The sequence below is a fragment of the Ornithodoros turicata genome, chromosome 4 (genome assembly GCF_037126465.1).
Source record: "Ornithodoros turicata isolate Travis chromosome 4, ASM3712646v1, whole genome shotgun sequence".
Classification (NCBI taxonomy): Eukaryota; Metazoa; Arthropoda; class Arachnida; order Ixodida; family Argasidae; genus Ornithodoros; species Ornithodoros turicata.
This window is the reverse complement of record NC_088204.1, coordinates 4,268,249-4,291,653: the sequence shown is the minus strand read 5'-3', so window position 1 is coordinate 4,291,653 and position 23,405 is coordinate 4,268,249. Positions and strand designations below refer to the sequence as shown.

Here is a 23,405-nt window from a genome sequence, read left to right as displayed (position 1 = left end):
ATTTTTTACTTCAAATTTTGAATATGCCCTTTAAAGGGATAGCGTTAAAGCTAGCACGCTAAAAAAAACCAAAAGGGAGCTCGCGCACTGCACACAGCCACCACTCAGATGGTAGCGTACGATGCACTACTACTCACTATTATCTTGGAACAGTGCCCTTGTTTTGGAGCATGTTTCGGAACACGTCATACATAGAAGGATGACCTGGTTGTGAGGTCTGTTATCGGCAAGGAATGTTCGGAACACCAAACAGTTCCAAAAGCTGATCACTGACTCCATAGCCTTTTAGCTCCACTTTGCATTCTTCTGGCTACACCATTCCAATAACGACTAAGACTGACCCTTGGTTTCGTTTCTCAGGCCCGTTAAAACACGGTCAAGCCAGCAAGGCCTTCGTGAAGAATTGAATAGATACCCGCATTCGGTCGTTTATTTTCGGGGCTGAATATAGCTGCCGAAAGAATCCGATTTTTCCTGAGTCATATAAATGACGATCAACACCATACGAATTGGTGTGAAAGAAAATGCTGAAAATCACAACCCCCAGAAGTGATGCTAGTAGTATAGTAGGGGGGAGAATTCGTTCCATTTCCTCCTTATACGCTAACGAGGGAGAAGGGGCGCCATACCACGCCACCAGGATTGTCGCCCCCATGAATTCAGCTCGTTCCGTCAGCCCGTTGACGAAAGTCGGTCCAACCTCCTTAAGTTTGAATTTCAGTCTACGCAGCCAGATTCACAAGTGACTACGGGGGAGAATTTATTGGCAGAAAAATATAAGGAAAAAGAGAACATCGGCAGTTCATTCGTGGGTAGCCAGAGGGGTCACAAGAAGTCGAAATGGAGATGGACGATCTTGGAGCATCAGTCTTTGCAGACATATATGCAAATTTAAAATATACAGGTTTCCACAGGATTCTAATTCTGTTATCCAAGTTAACTACCCATAACATTATCACTACTTCATTTATTGTTGTTGCTGTTACGTTGTTGTTGTTACGTTGTTACATTGCTGTGCGACGTCAACCTGGCGTCGGTATATACGGTTATCAGTCACTGTTGTAGGATTTGAAATTTTTGATGAAGGAGCATTATTAACGATTGACTAATGCACTGATTTCTCCCAGAAGTGGTAAGAATAGCTGCTTCTAGTACGTCTCAGGTCCTGTGGACTTTTAGTATGCCTTTGACAGTGGTCTTTCCAAAAATGGGAGTTACTCCCACAATCACACATTGATAACAGAATGAGGATCCTGTGGATACCTCTTCATTGTTCATTTACATGTACATGTGCGAAAAGTGAATGTCTGATAGTTGAGTTTGAGCTGTGTACGTGTTGTCCACATCTCAATAGTCCCTTGTGAATCTGGCTATTTGGAATAAAATTCATTATGTACAAACTACCCCACCTCACAGCCTTCTATATTTCCCTTTAATCTAACGGAAAAGCGACAACTGTAGCAGGCGATTCCAAAGAGCAGACATGTAATAAAGCGATAATGCACACACCGTACGTGCACTGTAATAAACGTTTAAATTGGACATCGTGCTCCCGGAATACGCACCTGCGTGACTCACCTATAACCTCAAAGTATTGTAGATGAGTTTGAAGGTGACAACAACAACAAATAACTAATAATTATGTCGTGGAATGTTTTACTGTTGATGCAGCACCCTATCCCATTGCTTGAGGGGGAGAAGATGGTGAGTGATGATGAAGATAAATGTTCAGAATTCATGCAGGAGCCCTGTTGACGATCGTGCTGTATCTATTACAAACTTGCCTGCAGCTGAACATATCGTTGGTGCACTCATATAACGCGGAGCTGCTGAACACAAGCCGTCCATATTCTGCTGTCTTGCGGAATACCTCCATCCTATGGTATGACCTGAAGTCCCTGTTGCCGGGTTGCAGTTACAATGTGTGCATACAAGCAAGCACAGTTGCAGGCTTTGGACCTCCTCAATGCAGAGAAGTCAGCACCAAGGCATCAGGTACATACGGGTTCATCACGCAAATCTGTGGAATGTGTAACTTTATCATTCGGTGTATGAGACTTGTTTGACAAGAAGAGTCAGTGCTGTTCCTTTTCATGTAGCCATAGTGAAGTCCACATTAGTCCCACAGGAGATGGTGCCCCTACAAAACACAGAAGCCGGCTACAGCAAAACACTTACAAAAGTAAAAAGTAGTACATCTCATGAGTTAGACGCGCTGCAAGGTGCACAAGGAATACGATTATACCAGCTGTCGGATGTTGTCTATGAACATACGGCCGTTCTCAAAGGAGCTTCACTGAGTCTAGAGAGTCTACGTCTAAGTGCTTCGTAAACATCACTCCTTTGAATTGCTGTACAGGAATGTTTCGTCGTTCAGTGGGACGTGCTGTTCTTACTCCATCCCACATAGTTTATCTTCCATTTTTACTGCAGTCAGCCCCTGGGCAGACATAGAAACCACTGTGGCGGTAGTGGTCAGCGTTCTCCTCATATTAGCCATCTCAGCAACGGCATTATACTACCGCAGGTAAGGATTGACTTATGTAGTCCTGCGCATGAATACACCACCATTATGGAGTGTTTTCACCGCCTGTTCTCTATGTCCAGCAGACGCAAGCGAAACCTGTCCATCGAACGGGAAACTTCCGTAGCACCTTTTTCCGCGAACCAGCTTCTGGACATTCCCTCTGCAGGTATGACTCTCGCTTTTCGCAACTAACATAACTTTACTCAACTTGAAAGTGACAAAATAGGAAGTGAGGCGAATGATTTCGTGAGCGAGACCTCGTATGAAACACTGTCTTTCGGAGACATTCTACAAGCTCTTCCTAGTGTGAATACACAGTCTGTTGACCTTGCCTTCTATGAAATTAGTTACACAAGTTTCAAATAACTCTTACTTTGAGATGTACTACCAGGTGCAGTACCATTTGTACCCCAACACAATCAACACACACCTCACACTCAACAACCATTCAACAATCCGCAGGTTATGTGGACTGTGCCCCGGAAGCTGAAGAGTACGTCGCCGTGGACGCACCGCAGAGAAAGGGAACGAGTGTAACGTTGATATTGGTCCAACAATTTAGGTCACATGTCATCAATGCCGAGGCAAACGGCAGGCTCAAGGAGGAGTTCATGGTATACATATGGAGTACACATATAAAAGTGGATAAATAGCAAGTTTTATGGCACACTCCTGGTAGGTTATTGACTCGGGTGAGCTGCATCCTTGTGAAGCTGCAAAAAGGCCGGAAAACATGCATAAGAATCGATACGGGAACGTTCTGCCGTGTGAGTCTATCTTATGTCCTGAAGTCAGCATTGAAAACAACTGAAGAAGTATCTTTCAATAACTGAAAACGCTCACATATAGTATTAAACTTTTCTTGCTTTCCAGACGACCATTCGCGCGTTATTTTGTCAGAGCTCCCAGATGGTGGGTCGGATTATATCAACGCAAATTATGTTGCTGTGAGCAGTCAGCTTCACATTACATGGAAACCTTGTCACAATGAATGGTTTCTTCTTCTAGGGTTACAATAACGATAGAAGGTACATTGCAACACAAGGTGGGTGAGGATTTTTGTGCCTACCATTCAATTTTATTTCGTGTTCCTCACATTCCTCAATTATTCCACACAGATCGTTAAATGTTGACCATACCATCGTATTACTAATTCTATAGTTCATAGAGTATATACAAGGGGTGTTCAATTCAAATCGGGACGTTTCATTTTTCGCCAAAGTAAAATTAACTTACGGTCGAGATATTAGTTTTATCTTTCAACGAAATCTTCAGCAGTAATAACGCACTTGTCTCAGCGTTTTGCAAGGGCATGGATGCCAGCAGCGTAGAAATCCTTACCGGCGCGTAGCAGCCATGATCAGACCACATTCTTGACCACGTCGTCGCAGCTGATGTGGCGGCCGCCAAGGGACGCCTTCAAGTCGGTGGCCCGAACAGATGGAAATCGCTGGGGGCGACTTCTGGACTGTAAGGGGGATGTGACAGCAACTCCCATCCAAGTGCCCGTAAGGTGCGTGTCGTGAGATGTGCGCTATGCGGGCGTGCATTGTCCTGTAGGAGGAGGACTCCTTTAGTGATGAGGCCCATCCGCTCTTGCTTCAGCGCCTTACGCACATCCTTGAGAACCTGGCAGTAATATGCAGTATTGATGGTGGCACCACTGGGCAGAAAATCAACATGAACAACGCCAGCCTTGTCCCAGAAAATCATGGCCATGACCTTACCTACAGACGGGGTGCTTCGGAACTTCTTGGGAGCTCGGAGCCTGGATGCTTCCACTGTTTTGATGCGCCTTTAGACTCAGCAGTGAAATGGTGCACCCACGTTTCATTACATGTGATGATCCGATCAAGGAACGCTGTCCTTCGGTGTCAAAAAGGTACCTTAGCTCTTGGGAGATTTTCAGTCTTCTCTGCCAGCCAAACATGGAGAGGTGCCTCGGGACCCGACGGGCATTAACTTTCCGAAACTGGAGGTGTTCATGACTGATAGTGTTCAATGCTCTCACAGAAAGGTCCGTCTTTCGAGCCAATTCGAGCCATGTTACCCGTCGGTCCTTGAGGTTCAGGCGCTCCACAAGTTGGATGTTCTCGGGAACTCTGACACTGGGCTCTGAGCTGCCCCGGCTGGGATCGTCCTGTACTAATGTACGGCCGTCTCGGAACCGTTCGCACCACTCAAACGCTTTGCTGCAGCTAAATGTATCGTGGCCCTACTGAGCCTGAAGTCTTCTGTGAATTTCAGATGTCTTTACGCCTTCATTCACGAGAGGCTTCATGACAGTTCGCTGTTCGATGTGCGCGCTCACCTCGTTGTCGGTCATCTTGTCCAGTACGTGTCTTTTGTTTTGCTCAAACTTTGGACTACCACGTGGTGAATGCGGAGGCATGTGGCGTGTGAAAATTACGAAAAAGTAGCAGCGCGAGGCATTTGTACACTAAGGAAACAGAAAGTCCCGATGTGACTTGAACACCCCTCGTATTCCTGTCGTCGTGTACAATTGTTCTGGACAAGGTACTTTAATGATTCTAAGGTCCAACACTTGGAACGGTCACCGACTTCTGGCGCATGGTGTGGGGATCTGGTAGCTGCAAGATCGTCATGCTTACCAATCTGGTGGAACAAAAAGTGGTATTCAATATATCAAGCACTGCTTCCTGGAAATGCATAGCTCGACAATATTTCTTACACCGTAGCGGTGGGGGGGAATCACCTCATCCATCGTCATTCATGTTGCTGTTGTTGTTGTTGTCTACAACGTAGGTAAAGTGCGTCAAGTATTGGCCAGATTCAGTGGAGCAGTACAGTGACATTGAAGTCAGGCTCCATCACACCGACACCACGGATGACTTCGTTATAAGAGAGTTCGCTATGTCACGGGCAAGTAGAAGAATGTAACAACTAAAATGGTCGCGTACCCATTAGTACACAACCCATACGGATAGCGCTTCACGTCTGCTTCACTGTAGGAAAAGGAGCGCCGACACCTCCTCCAGTTCCACTTCACCAGTTGGCCCGAACATGGCGTTCCCGCTTGTCTGGATGCCACATGTTCATTTATGAAACGGGTAAGGGGCTTTCATCATGAAGACTCTCCAATCATCGTCCACTGCAGGTGAGTTATTGATATAAATTGGACAATATCTACATAATATTCTGTTGGTGCGTCCCCACTACGTACTGCAGTGCAGGCACTGGTGCAACCGGTACTTTCATTCTAATGGACAGCGTGCTGGACCAAGCAGAGGCCCAGAAGCAGTTGGACGTCTTCTCTCACTTAAATGCTATGCGACAATGTCGGGCCAAGTTAGTTGAGTCATTGGTACGAACACGGCTACTAGACTGTGGATAACAAGGACCTGAGTCACCCTCGTCCCTCTGTCTCCCGAATAGGACCAGTACTTCTTTGCGCACCGCGCGATCGAGGCCCTCTGTAAAACGTGCCATTCGATAAGCATCAAAGACTTCAGGAAGCGACTGCAGGAACTCAGAGTTACAAATAGTGCTTCGAGAAAAAGTATAATTGAAGAGGAGTTTGAGGTCAGGGTTACATCGTTATAACTGGAATTAAGTGTTGAATATCCGTGCCTACGAGTACATTAAGGGTTTCCTTGATCCTCCCTCTTGCAGGAACTCAACAGACCAATATATCGAAGTAACGAAACCTACAAGAGCGCCCTCAGCAACGAAAACGTCGGGAAAAATCAAACGCGTGACGTTCTGGCAGGTAAAATCCGTGGTCCGTGACGTGGTGCTGAAGCATATCTATAAAGGTCCCTATAGCATTGTAATCTGTTGAATCCCATGCTCCGTTTGTTTGTATAATCCCGTACACCTACTGTATTCCCGTTTATGACTCTTCTAAATCGCGTTATAACCGGGTTAAGCGACTGCTGAACTAAACTTAAAACTTAGTACAATTCCTCGGTTCTGACACAGACAGCAGTGTTCAAAAATCTTCCCATGCCTTCCTCCAAGATTCGCCGTGGATTTTTACAGGCGACTCCAAACGATTCCTCCTGTGCCCTCCGCAAGGTTCTGGTCGTACCGACTACATCAACGCCGTCTATGTTGATGTAAGACTACCTCGTCCAGTAGGAAATCTCTTTTGTTTCGGAATAATCACTAAGACTATTTTGCAGGGTTACAGAAGCTGCAACGCGTTTCTGGTGACTCAGTTCCCGAGACCAGACACGGTCGGGGACTTTTGGCAGATGGTCTCGACGAGCAAGACGACAACCATCGTCACTTTGGACAACCTGCATCCGGGAGATAAGGTTTGGAAGGACACATTCAGTATTGCGTATTATAATAGGTTTGTATTTTAAATATTGCTGTAGAACTGCCCCCAGTTCTGGCCGGAAGTTCACCAGACTCTGAGAAGCTACGGCTGCTCAGTCTGCAACATAGCGACGACGGTAAACTCTGCAATCGTCGTGCGAACCTTTAGAGTTGAGCAGAATGAGGTAATGGTCTCTATATTCTTTTAGGTGTAAAGAAATGACATAAATTTAAATAATTGATGAATGGTTCCAGCAACCTCCTAGAGCAGTGCGCCAGTTCCACCTGCAACGTTGGCCGCGATCGGCCCCGGTTCCGCCATCTTGTGACGTCATATTGAACATCATTCAGCAAGTACAGGACTGGCAGAGTCGATTGCCGAACGCTGTGCTAGTCATTCAGTGCACGTAAGTTCCATAGTACATATCCCGCTAGGATGATCGTTATAATAACTTGTCTGTCGTACGTGTTATGCAGGGACGGATGTCTTGCGAGTGGACTCTTCTGCGCTTCAAGTATCATCTGGAAACGAATGAATACAGAACAAATGGTGGATGTCTTTCAAAGCGTGCAGACCATTCGAAGAAGTCGAACAGAATTCGTGCGAGAACTGGTAATATTTGTTTAGGGGGATATAATATCGTTAAGCGGAGGTTGCTGACGTTTCTTCCGTTGATCATTCTACTTGGCGCATCGCTCTGATATTATAAGAACTGTTACCGAGAGAACGTGCCTAACAGCGCTTTTCTTAGTCTTGGGGCAATGTTAGCGTAGGAAAGGTGACGAAATCGCTCAAAACTGTTACGATAACTCATGGGTTCCTCCTTTGCAGGTCCAGTACCAGTTTTGCTACGATGTGGCCTTGGCTTTCCTCGACAAATTGAGCACCTACGCGAACTTGCAGTGAAAGTGGGCTGTTTTTAGTTCATGATGTTCGCCGCTTTTAAAGAGTGTACCGCATTGGGTGGAGGGTATGATTGTAATACCCTTGTAACGTGGGCAGTCTCCAATCATCTTTGAAACCAACGGACACTGAATATGCGGTTAGCGCCGTCAAGCGTGTAACATGTCAACCTGTCAGGAAACATTGGATGCAATGATGTTTGAGAAGTTGGCACGTTACTCGCTAGGTGACACTATGCGCACGTTTTTTAGCCATTAGTTCCAATCATCATTGAAGACTGCCCATGTGACAGAGGCGTAAGCTATGGAAGAAGAGATAATGGATGGATGGATTGAAATAAAGAAAAATCCAAAGTAACTGTGACTACAAGGGCAGTCCAGTGGTTTCTGACCGTATACAATTACCGCTTGGCGCCTGCCCGTCTGACTCCCGATGGTCCTCACCACTGCATGCCGAACGCATGTCCATTACCGTCTGCTGGTAGCATCGCTCTGTGGGCGTGCTCAGGCGTTCTGAACGATGGAACGTCCTGCTCATGGCAAAACCTATTCAAGAAGTCAATTATCTTTGGGAAAGCACCGACACTGTGTACAACTCCTTGAAGGCCTGCAAATACGCTGGACGAACGGGGTCGGAAGTACGGGAGTGTGTCCCAACTTGTTGCAAGCCAGGGTCCAGGGTTTCTTGAACGACACAGCTTAGACCCGCACGCCTCAGTGTCATGGACGAGGACAAGTGAATCACTTCAGTTCTGGCAGAATCACTTATTCGCGGCTTGATGTCTACGATAAGGCACATATTCCAGTAAATGTATCCGTTGTCGGCTCGTTGGATCAAAACTGGTCAAGTCGGAGGCCCGCTAGTAGAAAAGAACCTAAAATACAGGGTTCACCAAAATAACCTTCGGGGTTTGTAACGAAGGTAAAACGAATAAGAACAGTGTCGGAAACCTAAAGTATAGATGTTAGCGGACGTATTATGCCCCCCAATTTTATGTCGATAATGCCGCTTGGTCTGTTTCTCTGATGATAAATCGTGAAAATTAAAAAAACCGCCGCTGCATCATCGGCAATACCTGTGTTTCAGCTCCTTTCAATCAGATGGCGAAACGGTCAAGCGCGGTGTTGCAGACGATATCGAAACCAAGTGAACAAGTGGAACTGAATGCAGACTCGTACTCTGCAACGCCGCATTCGACCTTGTCGTTATCTGACGGAAAGTAGCTGGAACATATAGGTATAGCCGAGTAGGCAGCGGTGTTTTTTTTTAATTTTCACGATTTATCCGCAGAGAAACAGACTACGCGGTATTGGACATAAAATTTGCGGCATTTGGGGACATAATATACGCCCTAGCACCAACTTCAGCGTTCCGACACTGTTCTTAGTTGTTTTATCTTCGTTACAAACACCGAAGGTTGTCTTGGCGAAACCTGCATAATAGTCGTACTCGGTAGTCTATTGGACTAGTTGGTGGTGAGACACGTGAACTGAAGATAACTTCTTTGTCCGCGTTGCTTGTGCTCTCAGTTCGGAAGAGCACAGTAGGTTCCAATGGGTCCGTTTCGACCCCGCCTAAAATACGGACAAGGAAAACGTTAGATGTGAAACCGGCCTTACTCGTTCAGCTGTAACAAGAAACAAGCAAGAAGAGCGATAAACGAACGATGAAGTGATTGCTGAAAATCAGGAACGAATACACTAAACAACTACCATTTGGCATATACTAATCAGTATATTTAATATGACCAAGTAAACTTATATAGTACAGGTTCGATACACTGATTTCAATACAGTTTCAATATACTAGCATACTCTCACAGGTTCCCTGAAGGATTTCGTAGGATTAGATTGAGGGTGTACTCATAGATATCGCGCGCGCGTTACAAGTCGGCTACCACCGAAGTTCTTGTACGAGAACGGGAGGCTTGGAGGGAGGCTTTCACTGCTCCTTTAATCCCTTCGCGTCCCTAAATCGTAGTGAAACGTGCAGAAACACGATCGCACAGCCCCCACGCGGTTTTGAACCTCTGGTAGTTGAGCTTCAGTAGTAAGTGACGCTTTCAAGACGAAGCCACTGTACCCGCTGTTCTCTCTGCGGTTCTCTCCCGGAAGACGTTCCAGATGAATGCCGGGACAGTTCCCTCTGAAGTCGGCCCCACCAGCTCCGGTGGCGCAGCGGTAACGCGTGCCCTTGGAGACTGGGAGGTCCGCGGTTCGAATCCGCGGGCCGGCTGTGCCGTCTGGGGTTTTTCCTGGGTTTCCCTCAGATGTGTAATAGGCGTATGCCGGCACAGTTCCCCTGAAGTCGGCCCATGGACGCAGCTATCCTCACCCCGAGCGGATTCCGCTTGGTCTTCCACTTCACCCTTTCCTCTCCTCCTCTCCACCACCTTTCCCTTCCCGAGAAACATGCCGCCTAATCAGGCAGGCAGACCTCTCGGGTTCCTCCCAACGACACTCCTCCTCCTCCCCCTCCTCGAAGTCGGCCCAATACGTACGCTAATCTCTATAATCAAACCTAGGACTGAAAAGACAGAAAACAAAGGACACCATCGTCGCAGCGTTCATTGTGGATGTACAGTCCGCATCAGAGTTAACTTGAACGCCAATCCGGCCTGCGCACCCTGGTGGTACGCAGTAGAAATAACGGCGGAGGGTGTTTTGATCGTCTACTTACAGTTGTAGTCCTGTTCAACTTAAGAAGGAAAAGAAATCTAGTCCGTCGTGTATACATACGCCGTTGGAGATCAGGAGACACTACAGCGGGGGGAGTGAGTGTGATGGATTACATTATGTGGCGGAGGGGGAGAGTGACGTCTGTGTGCCCAGCCATGCCAACACCACCTAGATACAGAAAGCCTGCGCGCTCGTAGACCTGACGTAAGACTTAAGAGTTAGCCAATCAGGAACGTGTTTTCAACGGCCGTAGCCAATCACGAACGTGCTTTCAGCGGCCGTGGCCATGGAGAAGAACCACCGTCGTGTGCGAGTTGTGACTGCAAGTCTCCGCGTACTAAATGGAAAAACTTGAAAAAAATTAAGCGGAAAACTGTCTCGATCTTTCTCAAAAGTGATGTTCTGAAAAGCGTGTCGCACTTTTTGTCTAAATATTTAGGCTTGTACGTTCCAACTGAGCTGCAATCACTGGCGGGTTCTTGAACTTGCAGAACGGCGAATCGCTGTAGCAGACGATTTCTGACTTTATATGTCCTCGTAGCGAAGGAGAGAGAGGAGGCAATGCGCAGGCTTTCTCTATATAGCTGGTGTTGCCCATGCCACATGCGGCGCAGTAATCTTTTGAGAGCCGACGGACTAGATTTCTTTTCCTTCAGTTAAACACGCCTATACTCTTAAAAATGAACTTCACGTCATAGCACGCTCCTAGCCAACCATCATTCCCAGCGACATTGCTCACACCCCTAATTTGTTGAAAACGGGAGGCGTACGCCTTTTCTGTGACAATTATGAACAGCATAAGAGTCACAGAAAGGGCGTACGCCTCCTGTTTTCAACAAATCAGGGCAGATAACGACATCATTCGAGGTTATGGTTGGCTAGGAGCGTGCTATGCGGTGAAATTCATTTTTAAGAGTGCACAGAGTGTGTGAACTCCGTTATGATAAGGCGTCGTTCTCTGCTTAGCGCTGCCAGAGTTGCTCTCCTCCCGCTTCTCGGGCTGGAGCGCTGTTCAAGTTAAGTTTGACACGAGCCGTACGTCACCACCATCTTGCCTGCTTCCTTGCCACGTTATATGCGTATTAACCCTTCTCTCCTACACTCACTCCTGGTGTCCTCTCCTAGTCTGTACGGCGTTTATAGCTACATTTGCTTCGCGGCGCTAGTGGATGATCTTTTTATTCATTGGTGAGGAAAAGGTACAGCTGGGAAGGTGCATCTTCCCTTCAAGATGTCGTCCAGGTTTATCGGGACAGCCTCTTGAGGCTTTCGTTCACTAAGGACACCCCTTAAAGATGGTGTGGTCCAATTCCTAGACTTCAAAATCGAAAGTGTACTACATATACTCATTATTTTACTAACCTTCTCTTACTTCTTGGTGTGCGCGCATATGCGTTGCCATCAACTCATCGTGGATATCTTAAATAAATCAACGTCCGACTTCAAAACACCGTTGACTTAATGTGTTCACCGCGACGCTTACCTCCCGTACACCCCGCGCATCGTATTACCTGAGAATGTTGGTACAACTTTCTGCAGTGCGCTGAACCGTAACGAACTCGAATAAACCGTAATGCACCGTTATTTCTGCGCTCTGTAAACTGAACCTGAACCGAACCAAAATCTTCGAACCTGAACATGCACCGAACACGTAATTGTTTCGGTTCGACACTCTGATTCCGTGCGATATCCGGAGCCTCACAACCAGGAACGGCAAGGCAAACACACGGGAAGTATGAAGTCACAGCATCCCACAAAAGGTCTCTGTCTTTCGCCCATTGTACGGTCGCCGAGGGTGTTGTCTCAAAGTGAGGTGGTACGGTGATGTCTTCGTGATGCGTCGCTGTCTCGTGCTCTGCTGTTTCGTCGTGTGTGGTTGGATTGGTGGCTCCTGCGGTGACGGTGAGTGCTGTTTTAGAGTGGTGACACTTCTTTTTTTTCTTTCCTCTTTCTTTTTTGTCTCGTCTTGGCTCTTGTGTTACACTTCAGTGCAAGGTAGTATATACCTTCAATGCGTTCCCTTTTGCATGTACAGAAACACCGTTAGTAATGTAATGAAGTTGCACATTTCTTGGGGGTTCCCTCTTTCCCCGTACATGAAACACTGATCTATATCAGGCCATGATTGAGTGACTAGTGTGGGTCCTCACGGCATCGCGACGTCCCTTGGACGACCTGAGAACCAACAGGGCTGCCTTTATTCTTACTGGTTTTTACTGTTCCACATGAATGCTGGAAAAGACTCTCTGCTCCTTTGTCTCTATCTTTTTTTTTATTTCGATTTATTTCACCAATGGGGTGCCGAGACACAGGCAAGGAGGCAGTGAGCGACGCAGCTTTCTAGCGACGTGGCCTCCATGCGGCAAATAAAAAGAAACAACAATGAATAGTCCAATTACACCATTACGCCTAGTATTGCCGTGGAGGCAGACGCCTCTAAAGGAACATGCCTCCATGCTCCAGACCCGCAAATAATATTTCCCAGCACACATTCATTTGTGTTTTCTTTACGTGCGTAACATATAGCCGTATAATTCGATACGTTGCCACAAAGAAAATTACAGCGGACTGTCAAAAACAGTGCTTCAGCTTGACGGCATGAGCCATCTCACTAATGTCTGTAGTCAGCCACTAGTGACTGCTATCACTCATAAGCACACTCCTACATACGAACATTAATCCCGAACCGCTCCTCCCCGCCTACTAGTCGACCTTATAAACTCTTCCTGCTCTTTGTGTAGCAGTGTTCCAGAAATATGATTGGATATGAGAGTAGGACAATCTGTCTATCAGTCATCATATCAGTGAGTCAGTATATCAGAATATCAATCACATTTTCGCGTGTGACGCGATACCTACTTGACGGACAGACTACGGCTGCCACATAGTGAAGGTTTTATGCCAGAAAAACCCACGAATAAAATTCTTCGCTGTGTCGCAGCGGTGGTCTATCCGCCAATAGGCATCGCGTCACACGTGAAAATATCACTGGCCCTTTAGAGCATACACCCTGTATATACATGGTCCGAAACGTGCAGAAAGTCACTCCAAGACCAGGTTTGTATTCTTTCTTCACTTTTGCTAGTGTGTTTCCTTAAAATGTTTCTAACGCAACGTCCGGCTGTTTTGAGTACGCAACAACAGATGAATTAATGATGATCAATGGGGAAATTCGCCACATGAGGTGTGGCCCACTTTCCCAAGCCACAGACACAGTGCGTGGCCGAAATTGGGCTCGTCGAAGATGTGACAAACTCACAGCGGCGATAATCGCTCCAGGAACATTCCTAGAATTTTCTGTAACCACCGACACCGGGGACTTCACCGATATAGTTCCAGATAGTGCGTCAGCGAACTATATGAGATTAACTATAGCCTAAATCGTGCTTTACCAGAGCGCTATTGATCTAGTAATTTGACGGCCAATAAATAATAAAGGGTTTGCGGGTGTTCGAAGAGCTGTGTTGCTGTCCCAGTCGTTGAACACTAAATCTCTACAAGAAACAACACCGAAGATAGACCAAAAGCCAGGGGACATCATGAGGAAAACTTACGCACACTGGCTTGACGCAACAATGAAACAAAATGTAATATGACGTTTCGATGCCTGTTCGGGCATCATCATCATCAGAATGAAACAAGAAACAGTACGCCATCCGAGTTCTAGTTATAGCTTAATCATGACCTTGTAGCAATCAGGTAGTGGCCCTTTGTGACTGTTACATGCGTTATCATCACGGTGAATGTGCCTAGATTCCAAAAATTTTCTTACGCCCCATCTATGCTCGTGTGCCACGGTCTTTGCATCGTGAAAGTCAAAAGAATATGACCTGTTTTTAGCACGTGCTCGACAAGTTCTGTGCGGTGATTCACTGCCGTCAGATATCAAAACCACCGGCAGTGAATCACCGCGCAGAACTTGTCGAACACGTTCCGCGGGCATGTAAGTCCCCCTCGTTAATACGACAACCCGTTTATCGGACAATGACCAACATTTTTGACACAAGTAGGGTCAAACACAGGCATTATCTTCTCGTTAATATGACCGCCGCACATGACCCTTCGATTAAGCCTCGGTAGAGGCTACCACGCTCTTCGCTCAGAGAGTGATATGTGTTAAGGTAGGGTGTCAGGGTTTGTGATGATTTATATTTATACTCACATACGCTACACACTCCCTGTTTTTAAACTCACACTGGCTTTTCGTATCACCGGAAGCGCCTAAAAAGGCGATGAACACGCGATTATACACTGTGCCGGTGACGTCACGTTAGGATGGCCGGAACAAAGCGGAAGAGGTCTGATTGGGCCGCCAGAATGAAGAGCGGCGTTACTGGAACGAGGCAAGCGAAGCGCTACAAGTTTCCCTACGTTTCATTATAATTATTGATTTTTTGAATAACATGCCAACCTCTGGCTGACTTTTTCTTTGTGTCTGTCCTGTCTATGTTTGTTCCAGCGTCGGAACATCAGTTCACGCTGTTAGCTTTCCTGTAATCTGTCGTCCACGTCTTCTTATCTTACTTATATACATATATATCGTGGCTTAATAACCGAGGAACTTTTGAATCACACTGATGCGCGACCAGGAACTACCGCCACCACTTCCGGAATAAGACTTCATGTGTCACTGGGTCTAAGTTTGTTAAATAGACGTGTACGTTTCACAAAACTGTAGAGTCAATTATTTTCCACGAGGTCGTTTTGTTTTCCGTGGCACTTTTTTTCCACCACAGGGAGGACCAGTGGCGGATCTCTGGGGGGTCTCGATATCCTGACCTCCCTCGATATCCGTCTCTGAGCAGAGTTTAAAGTGACCTCGATAGTGTACAGTGACCCCTCGTTAATATGACCCCCGATAATCTGACATAAGCGCTTTACGACCATACTCCTGGGACACACTGCAGTGAAACCTCTGCAAATCCCACCGTTAATATGACAATTCCCCATTCTGACCAAAATTTTCGGGAACGACCATGGTCATAATAACGAGGGTTCACTGTAACAGCATGCTGTCCAAGGCCGGACTTCCCCCCTGAGAAAAATCCTGGATCCGCCTCTTGGGATGAAACATTCGTCTTAGTTGGATTCACGTAATTCTACACACTGCGTTCACTTTTAGAATGTCCTATAGGTGTTACATCTAATGTCAGAAGAGAAGGACAATAGGCGTCCTGGAGTACACTCTTAAAAAAAGGGTGTACAGTGAACCCTCGTTATTATGACCATGGTCGTTCCCGAAAATTTTGGTCAGAATGGGGAATTGTCATATTAACGGTGGGATTTGCAGAGGTTTCACTGCAGTGTGTCCCAGGAGTATGGTCGTAAAGCGCTTATGTCAGATTATCGGGGGTCATATTAACGAGGGGTCACTGTACTTTAACTCTTTTTTTTTTCACGTATATAACACCCTTTTAGAGAGCACAATTATGCTGAAAAGGGTGTCTCCTCACTCCTTTCAGGGAATGCCCTCCATAGAAGGAGTGAGAGTAATATTACTCCCCTTTTCCACCTACCTGGAGAATAATATTACTCCCCTGCAGAAAAAAGGTGTTATGCTACTCCCTTGAGGGAGTGAGGAGACACCCTTTTGAGCGTAATTGTACTCTCCAAAAGGGTGTTATATATGTGGCAAGGAAAGGAGATAAAGTACACCCTTTTTTTTAAGAGTGTAGCCCGTCCCTAGTGGCTTCGGACTAACGTCTCAATTTTCTTTTACAAATCATCAATTAGTTAGATAATACACGCGCGATATGCACTCTGAAAATAGGCAAGGTAAGGTTATTGGGATAGATTTACGGGTACGGCGCGTGTCAGCCCATTTTTGTGGCGACATGCTGAACGTGGAGGGTATGGGACCGCGGATAATTTCGGGCACCTGGGGTACCATCGATTGCGCCGGAAATCTCCGACACACGGTGCAAGAAGCAATGTCTACCTCCCTAACACCACCCGCGATCTTTTGAACTCGGAACAGAACTTGATGTGGTGCAACTCCATACATGCCCAAGAATTAGGGACACAACGTAAAGCAGGCTTCACCTAAAACGCCTCCCATAGAGCCTGTGTATTTTGGAACGAAAAGCGCGTGCTACATATTCTGCTGGCAGCGCTTTGCATTCGTTCTCTAATGGCATGTTGCCTCTGCCAAGACAAAACTTTTGAGCATTTTTTGGGGCATGAATAGTGGCATCTTCAAGGTTCCATTCGGGTTCGAAATTCTGAACATGTAAAGGAGCCTTCAATCGCCGCACGAACGCGTAGCGGCGAAGCCTACGTTCAAGGCCACGCGCAACCACAGGTTTGGGAAATGGCTCGCCGCAGAAGAGACTACAACAGATAAAGAAGACAAACAAGAAATAACAATAGGAGGAGCATAGATTTGTGTGTTACTTCACGTGGTAATGGTATAGGATATAAAAAGCTAAAAACTTGACAGCTGTTAGGAGAACTAACATCTTTGAGGTTATAAAGAGCAAACGTGTGTACATTATGGCTGTTACGAAGTCTGTTGGTATCTTCAAAACTGTGAGAAATCAAACAAAACATAAAATAAAGGTGTGGTTGGAGTGAACGGCACAACAAAAACAATAATAAATGATGACGATGAGATGGGGTGTTTCACCGCGGGGGTGCGCACCCTACCCCACTGCACGTGGAACATTATGTGAAGATGATGAAGGAAGGATGAGAACACAAGAAAGAACTAAAATGAACGGCAGAAAATAGACCAACGACAGCTTAAGACGAGACATGTACTACTTTGCATTGGAAAATGTGATATCTGAGGTTCTACGATGTGCTAGGGTTGTCAAACCAAGTTTATCGAGGATAGGTTAATAATTATAGACACCAATGCGTCGGTCATATGACAATGACTCCAAGGGATTCGATGCTGTTATTCGGTCAATCTCTTATCTTTGAAAATTAGTGAAGCTAATTAAGTATACCATTTCATTTAGCCATCGAACACTGATGCGACCGGCTAGGAACGATATCCGAGAGGCCAGGTATGTTAGGCGCCCAAACGGCACGTCCGGGGCTCTCATAAATTTTTAATAACAACTGTGGCACCTAACAAAGGACAACCTGTATATCCTCATGTGTTTCCATACTGACTCCCGGAAGAATTCGAGGCTCGTTCGTGTAGACCGAATGTACAATCGTATTTATGAAATAGCGCACAAAAAAAAAAAAAAGGAAACTAAAAAAAATGACATGGTTGCAAAATTTTAGACATACACAAATAAAAGATTTGTCTAAAATTGACTAACGAACCAACATTCAGTTTGATTGTAGAAACAAGGTATTTTGAGGCACGATAGGTCTATAAGTTGAGTGAATGTTTGCGTGGATATGTCGCGGTGACGTAGATGGTGTCGTCTAGACGAAAAAAATGCTGAAGGCTCGGCAGTGCAGAGAACCTACGGATACGCATGTAAAAGGAGGGAAGTAGGACAACCATGCACACACGCGCATGACGCTGAACTATAAAACCGATCTATATATTCCGAAACTCCAAGTGGCACCGTTTGTATAGACTGCCGGTTTCGTTTCTTCTTTCTCGCTCTCTCCTTTTTCCCTTTTTCTTTTCCTTTTTTCTTTTTTTTTGGGGGGGGGGTCTTATTAATACCTGAAGAGAATTTATGATACAGCTATAGGATGTCAGGGTGCTCGCTAACGCAGGAGCCTCTCTAGCGAGGAAAGCGCAAAGGCGGTCACGTGGTCGGTTTGTATTACAACACATTACTCTGCTCTCTTTTGACCACAATAATGCTCGTTGCCTTGTCAATGTCATCTGCATTTTTTAGACACTGTAGATATGTCGTTCACCTCGAAACTACAAAAAAAGTTAAGAAATCACGACTTTCTGCTGTTTTTGTTTGGTTTGCGATTATCTGGCGACTTTCTGTTGTCGTCATCTCTCAAAATCTCTCAAAATAAGCACAATTTCAGACAACGAAAAAAAAAAATAGAAGAGTAAAGAAAATATATCGTTCTGCTTTCCTGTCTTTTATTTTTCATACAGCTAAATTTGGTCAACTACTACAGCTAACGCCGTAGTGGCTCAAATCTATCCCTATTGCAGCCTAATGCCGCGTGCTTTTCGACAGCCGTACTCCTGGCTTTTCTTTTCGTCAGTGGAGAGGGTTCTAGCAGGTGTGCTGTCTTATCAGCGTAGTTCTTCTGAAGATTTACAATCATGATCCAGACGTACATGCTCGCGCTTTCAGCAGACTGCTTGGGACTGTGTTGTTCGCTATCGCGTCTTTTTTCATTCGATCATCTTTGTTTCTGTAGGTGGGAAGAAAAGTTTATTGACCGGTTGATAAGCAACTGCGTGCACCACGTAAAAGTCAGTTGTGTAGCATCGATTGCTAATACGTATGAGTTGAATAAAGACGAATGAAGCACGATGAACATTTGATTTACACATAAGAGTTAGTGACGTCTTCATGTTGGGAAAAACCTCGCATGGCTACATATGCGATCACAATGTCTTCCTTTTAACGTTGAAGCCAAAATAATCGGGGGCACTCCAAACCACGTTACTCAAGCTGTGACGCAGCATTTGCCTCAGCTTGCCGTCGTCTGGATCTTTGGACGTCGTTCCCGATTTCCGTTCTAGCATGCGTGACACGCGCTGGTTGAGTTCGACACTTATACGTGGCTTGTTTCCTCTTGGATGCCATCTTCTTCCCAGTACATGACGTCACGTTTCTGATATCTCCTAGCCTGTAGCGCAGATGAATTTTCTTCTCTCTTTTAACATATTTTAGTCCATCCCATGCTGCGTCCCATTTGTTTGTTCGCCGATGATGTAGGTTCTCTAAGACACAATTTTTCTTTTCTAGTCCTTGGCTAGAAGGCCATCCTAGTCAGCGCTGCTGCATGTGGCTCATCGCGGCATGATGCGAAAAAACATGTATATACGGGGTCACGCTCTCCTGTCCGTACCCCTTGCATTTGTTTCCCAGATCTAGAAACATAGTTAGTACGTTTAACGTCTCCTGACGCAGATCTTTCCCTGCAGTATCTTGCTCAAATTCATTTACCACACGTCTAAAAAGATCCCATAAGTGTACTAGTTCATCTCTGGTGTCTGAGGAAAGTAATGGAGTCCCAAGGCGTGGTAGATTATCAAGAAGTAAATCGACATCCTTTCCTGTTAATGATGTGAATTTAGCAACTTCCGTTTTGCTGTCAGTGAGCAGTCTGACGTTCGCGCCAGTTTCCTTTATAATGTCCACCAGTTTTCTCACGGACGTGTCTTTTCCTTTTGGATCGCGCACTGTATTAGCAGTGTCTACGTCCTGCATTTCCAGAGCAGGTTTTCAAGAAGCTGCTCGACTATTCGTATCTTCATGTGCAAAACATCAGGGACAATGAAGCGGGGTTCGATAGAGAACAATGGGGGGTGCCGCACTGAGTTTTTCATGTTGCCGTACATCTGCGTCTGCGTTCCACTGGCCGAATAATAACTTGTGAGTGTTTGTTTCACAAAATTGATTATCATAATAATACCTAAGAGGATCGTTAATTCAAGAGCTTATATGCATTCCATTACCGATGCCAAACAATTTAAGAAATGCTTATGCGACCATTGCGGGCGGAGGGGTGACGTGGAAATTGGAGCGATCTGCATGCCTACACTAGCGGCACTTTGCCTGGGAAGGGATGAAGAGGGGGAGATGAAGGAGGAAGGCTCACGCGTCTGGCTGGCATGACCATTGCGCTGCATTGCCGTTTTTAAATTTTCACTTTGTACGTGTTGTCATTGTTTGCTCCAGTTGACCAAAATGTTTCATGTACTTGTTTATTTACCACCACGTATCTGCACATTTTTTTCATGTGGTTGTATGCTGGTATGTTAACATTCTGCTACGAAATGCTTTGCCGTTTGTATTGCCTCCATGGCCGCCAGGGGAAATAAATACATGAGTCTGGAGGTCTCACAGCAAAACAACCGTCCACCTTCTGCGTACATGCTTTGAGAGCGATAAGAGATAAGAGCGATAATCAGCTTCTTTTCCGGGACTCGCCGATGCCACTCGACTACTGAAGTTTCTCTCTCTCTCTTTTTTTTTCTTTTCTTTTTTTTCTTGCAGCGGTTGCAGATCGGCCACTGCTGCACGGCTCATGATGTACTCGTACCGGGGCATCAAGCGCGGAATTATTATTTTATCTGTATCTTGTTGAGTTGCCCGCTTCTGCATTAACCACACGACAGAAAGAAAGGCGAGGGCGATTAGAGCAGCTATCAACGAAACCCGTGCACAAAAGTAACGACCGACTTATTGTTTTCTTTGATTTTAGTGACTTTTTTTCCCTTCCGTACTTCATCTAATGAAATCATTGCTTGTTCATCAATATATCTACTGGACCTGATAGCACTGCGGTCTTGTCTTGAGTAGGAAGTATGCTAGGACGTTGCCATATGTGATGTGATGTGATGTGAATAAAGAAAAAAATGGGGATGTGAGTTTCGACGAAGTCAAACTGGCTACCCCAGTACACTTAATACAGAAAGTTCAATCCGATGATGAGATGATGAAAACGCAAAAGGATGATGCCATAGCTTATTCGCTCTGCGCGCGTTCTTGCTATTGTTCCTGTATGCAAGAGCTTTTGTGCCCCTATTTTCTGCGGCTGAGAATTCTGGGAGTCTGCGACGGGAGTACGAACAGATGGGCCTTCCTATATGTCTTCAGACTCCCTGTACGCCATAGAACGAATAATTGCTAAAGGGTATTCGATAATCTGTATGGGAATATACAAGGAATATATTACAGGTGCGTGAGAAAGCTGGCAGAGATTATAAAGGGATCTGGTGCGAACGTCAGACTGCTCACTGACAGCAAAACGGAAGTTGCTAAATTCACATCATTAACCGGGAAGAATGACGATTTACTTCTTGAGAATCTACCACGCCTTGCGCCCCCAGCCCTGTCCTCGGACACCAGAGATGAACTAGCACAGTTATGGGGTCTTTTCAGAGGTGTGGTAAAAGAATTGGGCAAGATACTGCAGGGAAAGATCTGCGTCAGGAGACGTTCAACGTCCTAACTATGTTTCTAGATCTGGGAAACAAATGCAAGGGGTATGGACAGTAGAGCGTGATCCCGTATATACATGTTTTTTCGCATCACGCCGCGATGAGCCACATGCAGCAGCGCTGACTAGAATGGCCTTCTAGCCAAGGACTAAAAAAGAAAAATTGTGTCTACATCATTGGCGAACAAACAAATGGGACGCAGCATGGGATGGGCTAAAATATGTTAAAGGATAGAAGAAAATTCATCTGCGCTACAGGCTAGGAGATATCAGGAACGTGACGTCACGTGCTGGGAAGAAGGTGGCACCCAAGAGGAAAGAGGCCAGGCTGAAGTGTCGAACTCAACCAGCGCGTGTCACGCATGTTAGATGTGGACTCTATGACGCGAGGTGAGCTAAGAGCGGAAATCGGGTACGACGTCCAAAGATCCAGACGACGGCAAGCTGAGGCAAATGTTGCGTCACAGCTTGAGTAACGTGGTTTGAAGTGCCCCCGATTATTTTGGCTTCAACGTTAAAAGGAGGACATTGTAGTCGCATATGCAGCCATGCGAAGTTTTTCCCAACATGAAGACGTCACTAACTCTTATGTGTAAATCAAATGTTCACCGTGCTTCGTTCATATTTATTCAACTCATACCTACTAGCAATCGATGCTACACAACTGACTTGTACGTGGTGCACGCAGTTGCTTATCAACTAGTCAATAAATTTTTCTTCACACCTACAGAAACAAAGATGATCGAATGAAAAAAGACGCGACAGCGAACAACACAGTCCCAAGCAGTCTGCTGAAAGCGTGAGCATGTACGACGGCTAGATCAAGATAGTAAATCTTCAGAAGAAATACGCTGATGAGACAGCAACCTGCTAGAACCCTCTCCACTGACGAAAAGAAAAGCCAGGAGTACGCCCAAGCAGCACAATGTACTGACCCAAGCAGCAAAATGTACTGAAAGTCGAGTGCAATAGGGGTGGACGGGTAGGTGGATGGCCTTGAACAGGCTCGTGAAACTGAAGTACTCTGAGAAGACGAATACCGACCACCCCTATTGCACTCGACTTTCAGTACATTGTGCTGCTTGGGGAAAGTCGAGGGCATTAGGGGTGGACGGGTAGGTGGAAGACCTTGAACAGACTCTTGAAACTAAGGAACATTGATAAGACACACACCGTCCACCCCTATTGCACTCGACTTTTAGTACGTTGTGCTGCTTGGGCGGCTGTCGAAAAGCACGCGACATTAGGCTGCAATAGGGATAGATTTGAGCCACTACGGCGTTAGCTGTATTAAGTATGAAAAATAAAAGACAGCAACGTAGCACGATACGTTTTTTTTTTTGTTGTTGTTGTCTGAAATTGTGCTTATTTTGATAGACTTTGATAGATAGAACAGAAAGTCGCCACAAAATCACAAATGAAACTCAAACAACAGAAGTCGTGACTTCTTCACTTTTTTTGCAGTTTCGAGGTGAACGACTTATCTACAGTATCTAAAAAATGCAGATGACATTGACAAGGCAACGAGCGTTATTGTGATCAAAAGAGTTTTCCTATTCGACAAATCGAATAGATCGGTTTTATAGTTCAGCGTCATGCGCGTGTGTGCATGGTTGTCCTACTTCCCTCATCTTACATGCGTATCCGTAGGTTCTCTGCACTGCCGAGCCTTCAAGCCTCCAGGATTTTTTTCGTCTAGACGACACCATCTACGTCACTAATACATATCCACGCCAACATTCACTCTATTGCGCTATTTCATAAATACGATTGTATAATCGGTCTACTCGAACGAGCCTCGAATTCTTCCGGGAGTCAGTATGGAAACACATGAGGATATACAGGTTGTCCTTTGTTAGGTGCCACAGTTGTTATTAAAAATTTATGAGAGCCCCGGACGTGCCGTTTGAGCGCCTAACATAGCTGGCCTCTCGGATATCTTTCCTAGCCGGTCGCA

General features: G+C 45.7%; 1 protein-coding gene across 2 annotated transcripts; it reads left to right on the top strand.

The window, feature by feature from the left end:
• Window positions 1-1,699: 1,699 nt before the first annotated feature.
• On the top strand, window positions 1,700-7,867 carry LOC135392633 (receptor-type tyrosine-protein phosphatase epsilon-like). 2 transcript variants are annotated; one of them, XM_064623346.1, is made up of 19 exons: window positions 1,700-1,995; window positions 2,434-2,527; window positions 2,608-2,693; window positions 2,990-3,141; window positions 3,207-3,294; window positions 3,401-3,474; window positions 3,536-3,572; window positions 5,064-5,161; window positions 5,294-5,410; window positions 5,500-5,645; window positions 5,717-5,852; window positions 5,924-6,070; window positions 6,161-6,257; window positions 6,530-6,606; window positions 6,673-6,807; window positions 6,871-6,996; window positions 7,067-7,218; window positions 7,289-7,424; window positions 7,644-7,867. In XM_064623346.1, the coding sequence occupies exons 1-19, from the start codon at window positions 1,725-1,727 to the stop codon at window positions 7,716-7,718; spliced, it is 2,244 nt and encodes a 747-aa protein (XP_064479416.1). In that variant the 5' UTR covers window positions 1,700-1,724; the 3' UTR covers window positions 7,719-7,867. The 2 variants fall into 2 exon arrangements, with proteins under 2 accessions (XP_064479416.1, XP_064479417.1); XM_064623347.1 differs by lacking the exons at window positions 5,717-5,852; window positions 5,924-6,070 and having other exon boundaries at window positions 5,500-5,598.
• Window positions 7,868-23,405: the final 15,538 nt, after the last annotated feature.

Coding starts and splice junctions, on each gene's coding strand:
- LOC135392633 (XM_064623346.1), top strand. CDS start 1,725: ATGTTCAGAATTCATGCAGGAGCCCTGTTGACGATCGTGCTGTATCTA. Junction 5,162..5,293: donor ATCTGGTGGAACAAAAAGTG/GTATTCAATATA, acceptor TCTACAACGTAG/GTAAAGTGCGTCAAGTATTG. Junction 6,607..6,672: donor TCAACGCCGTCTATGTTGAT/GTAAGACTACCT, acceptor ACTATTTTGCAG/GGTTACAGAAGCTGCAACGC.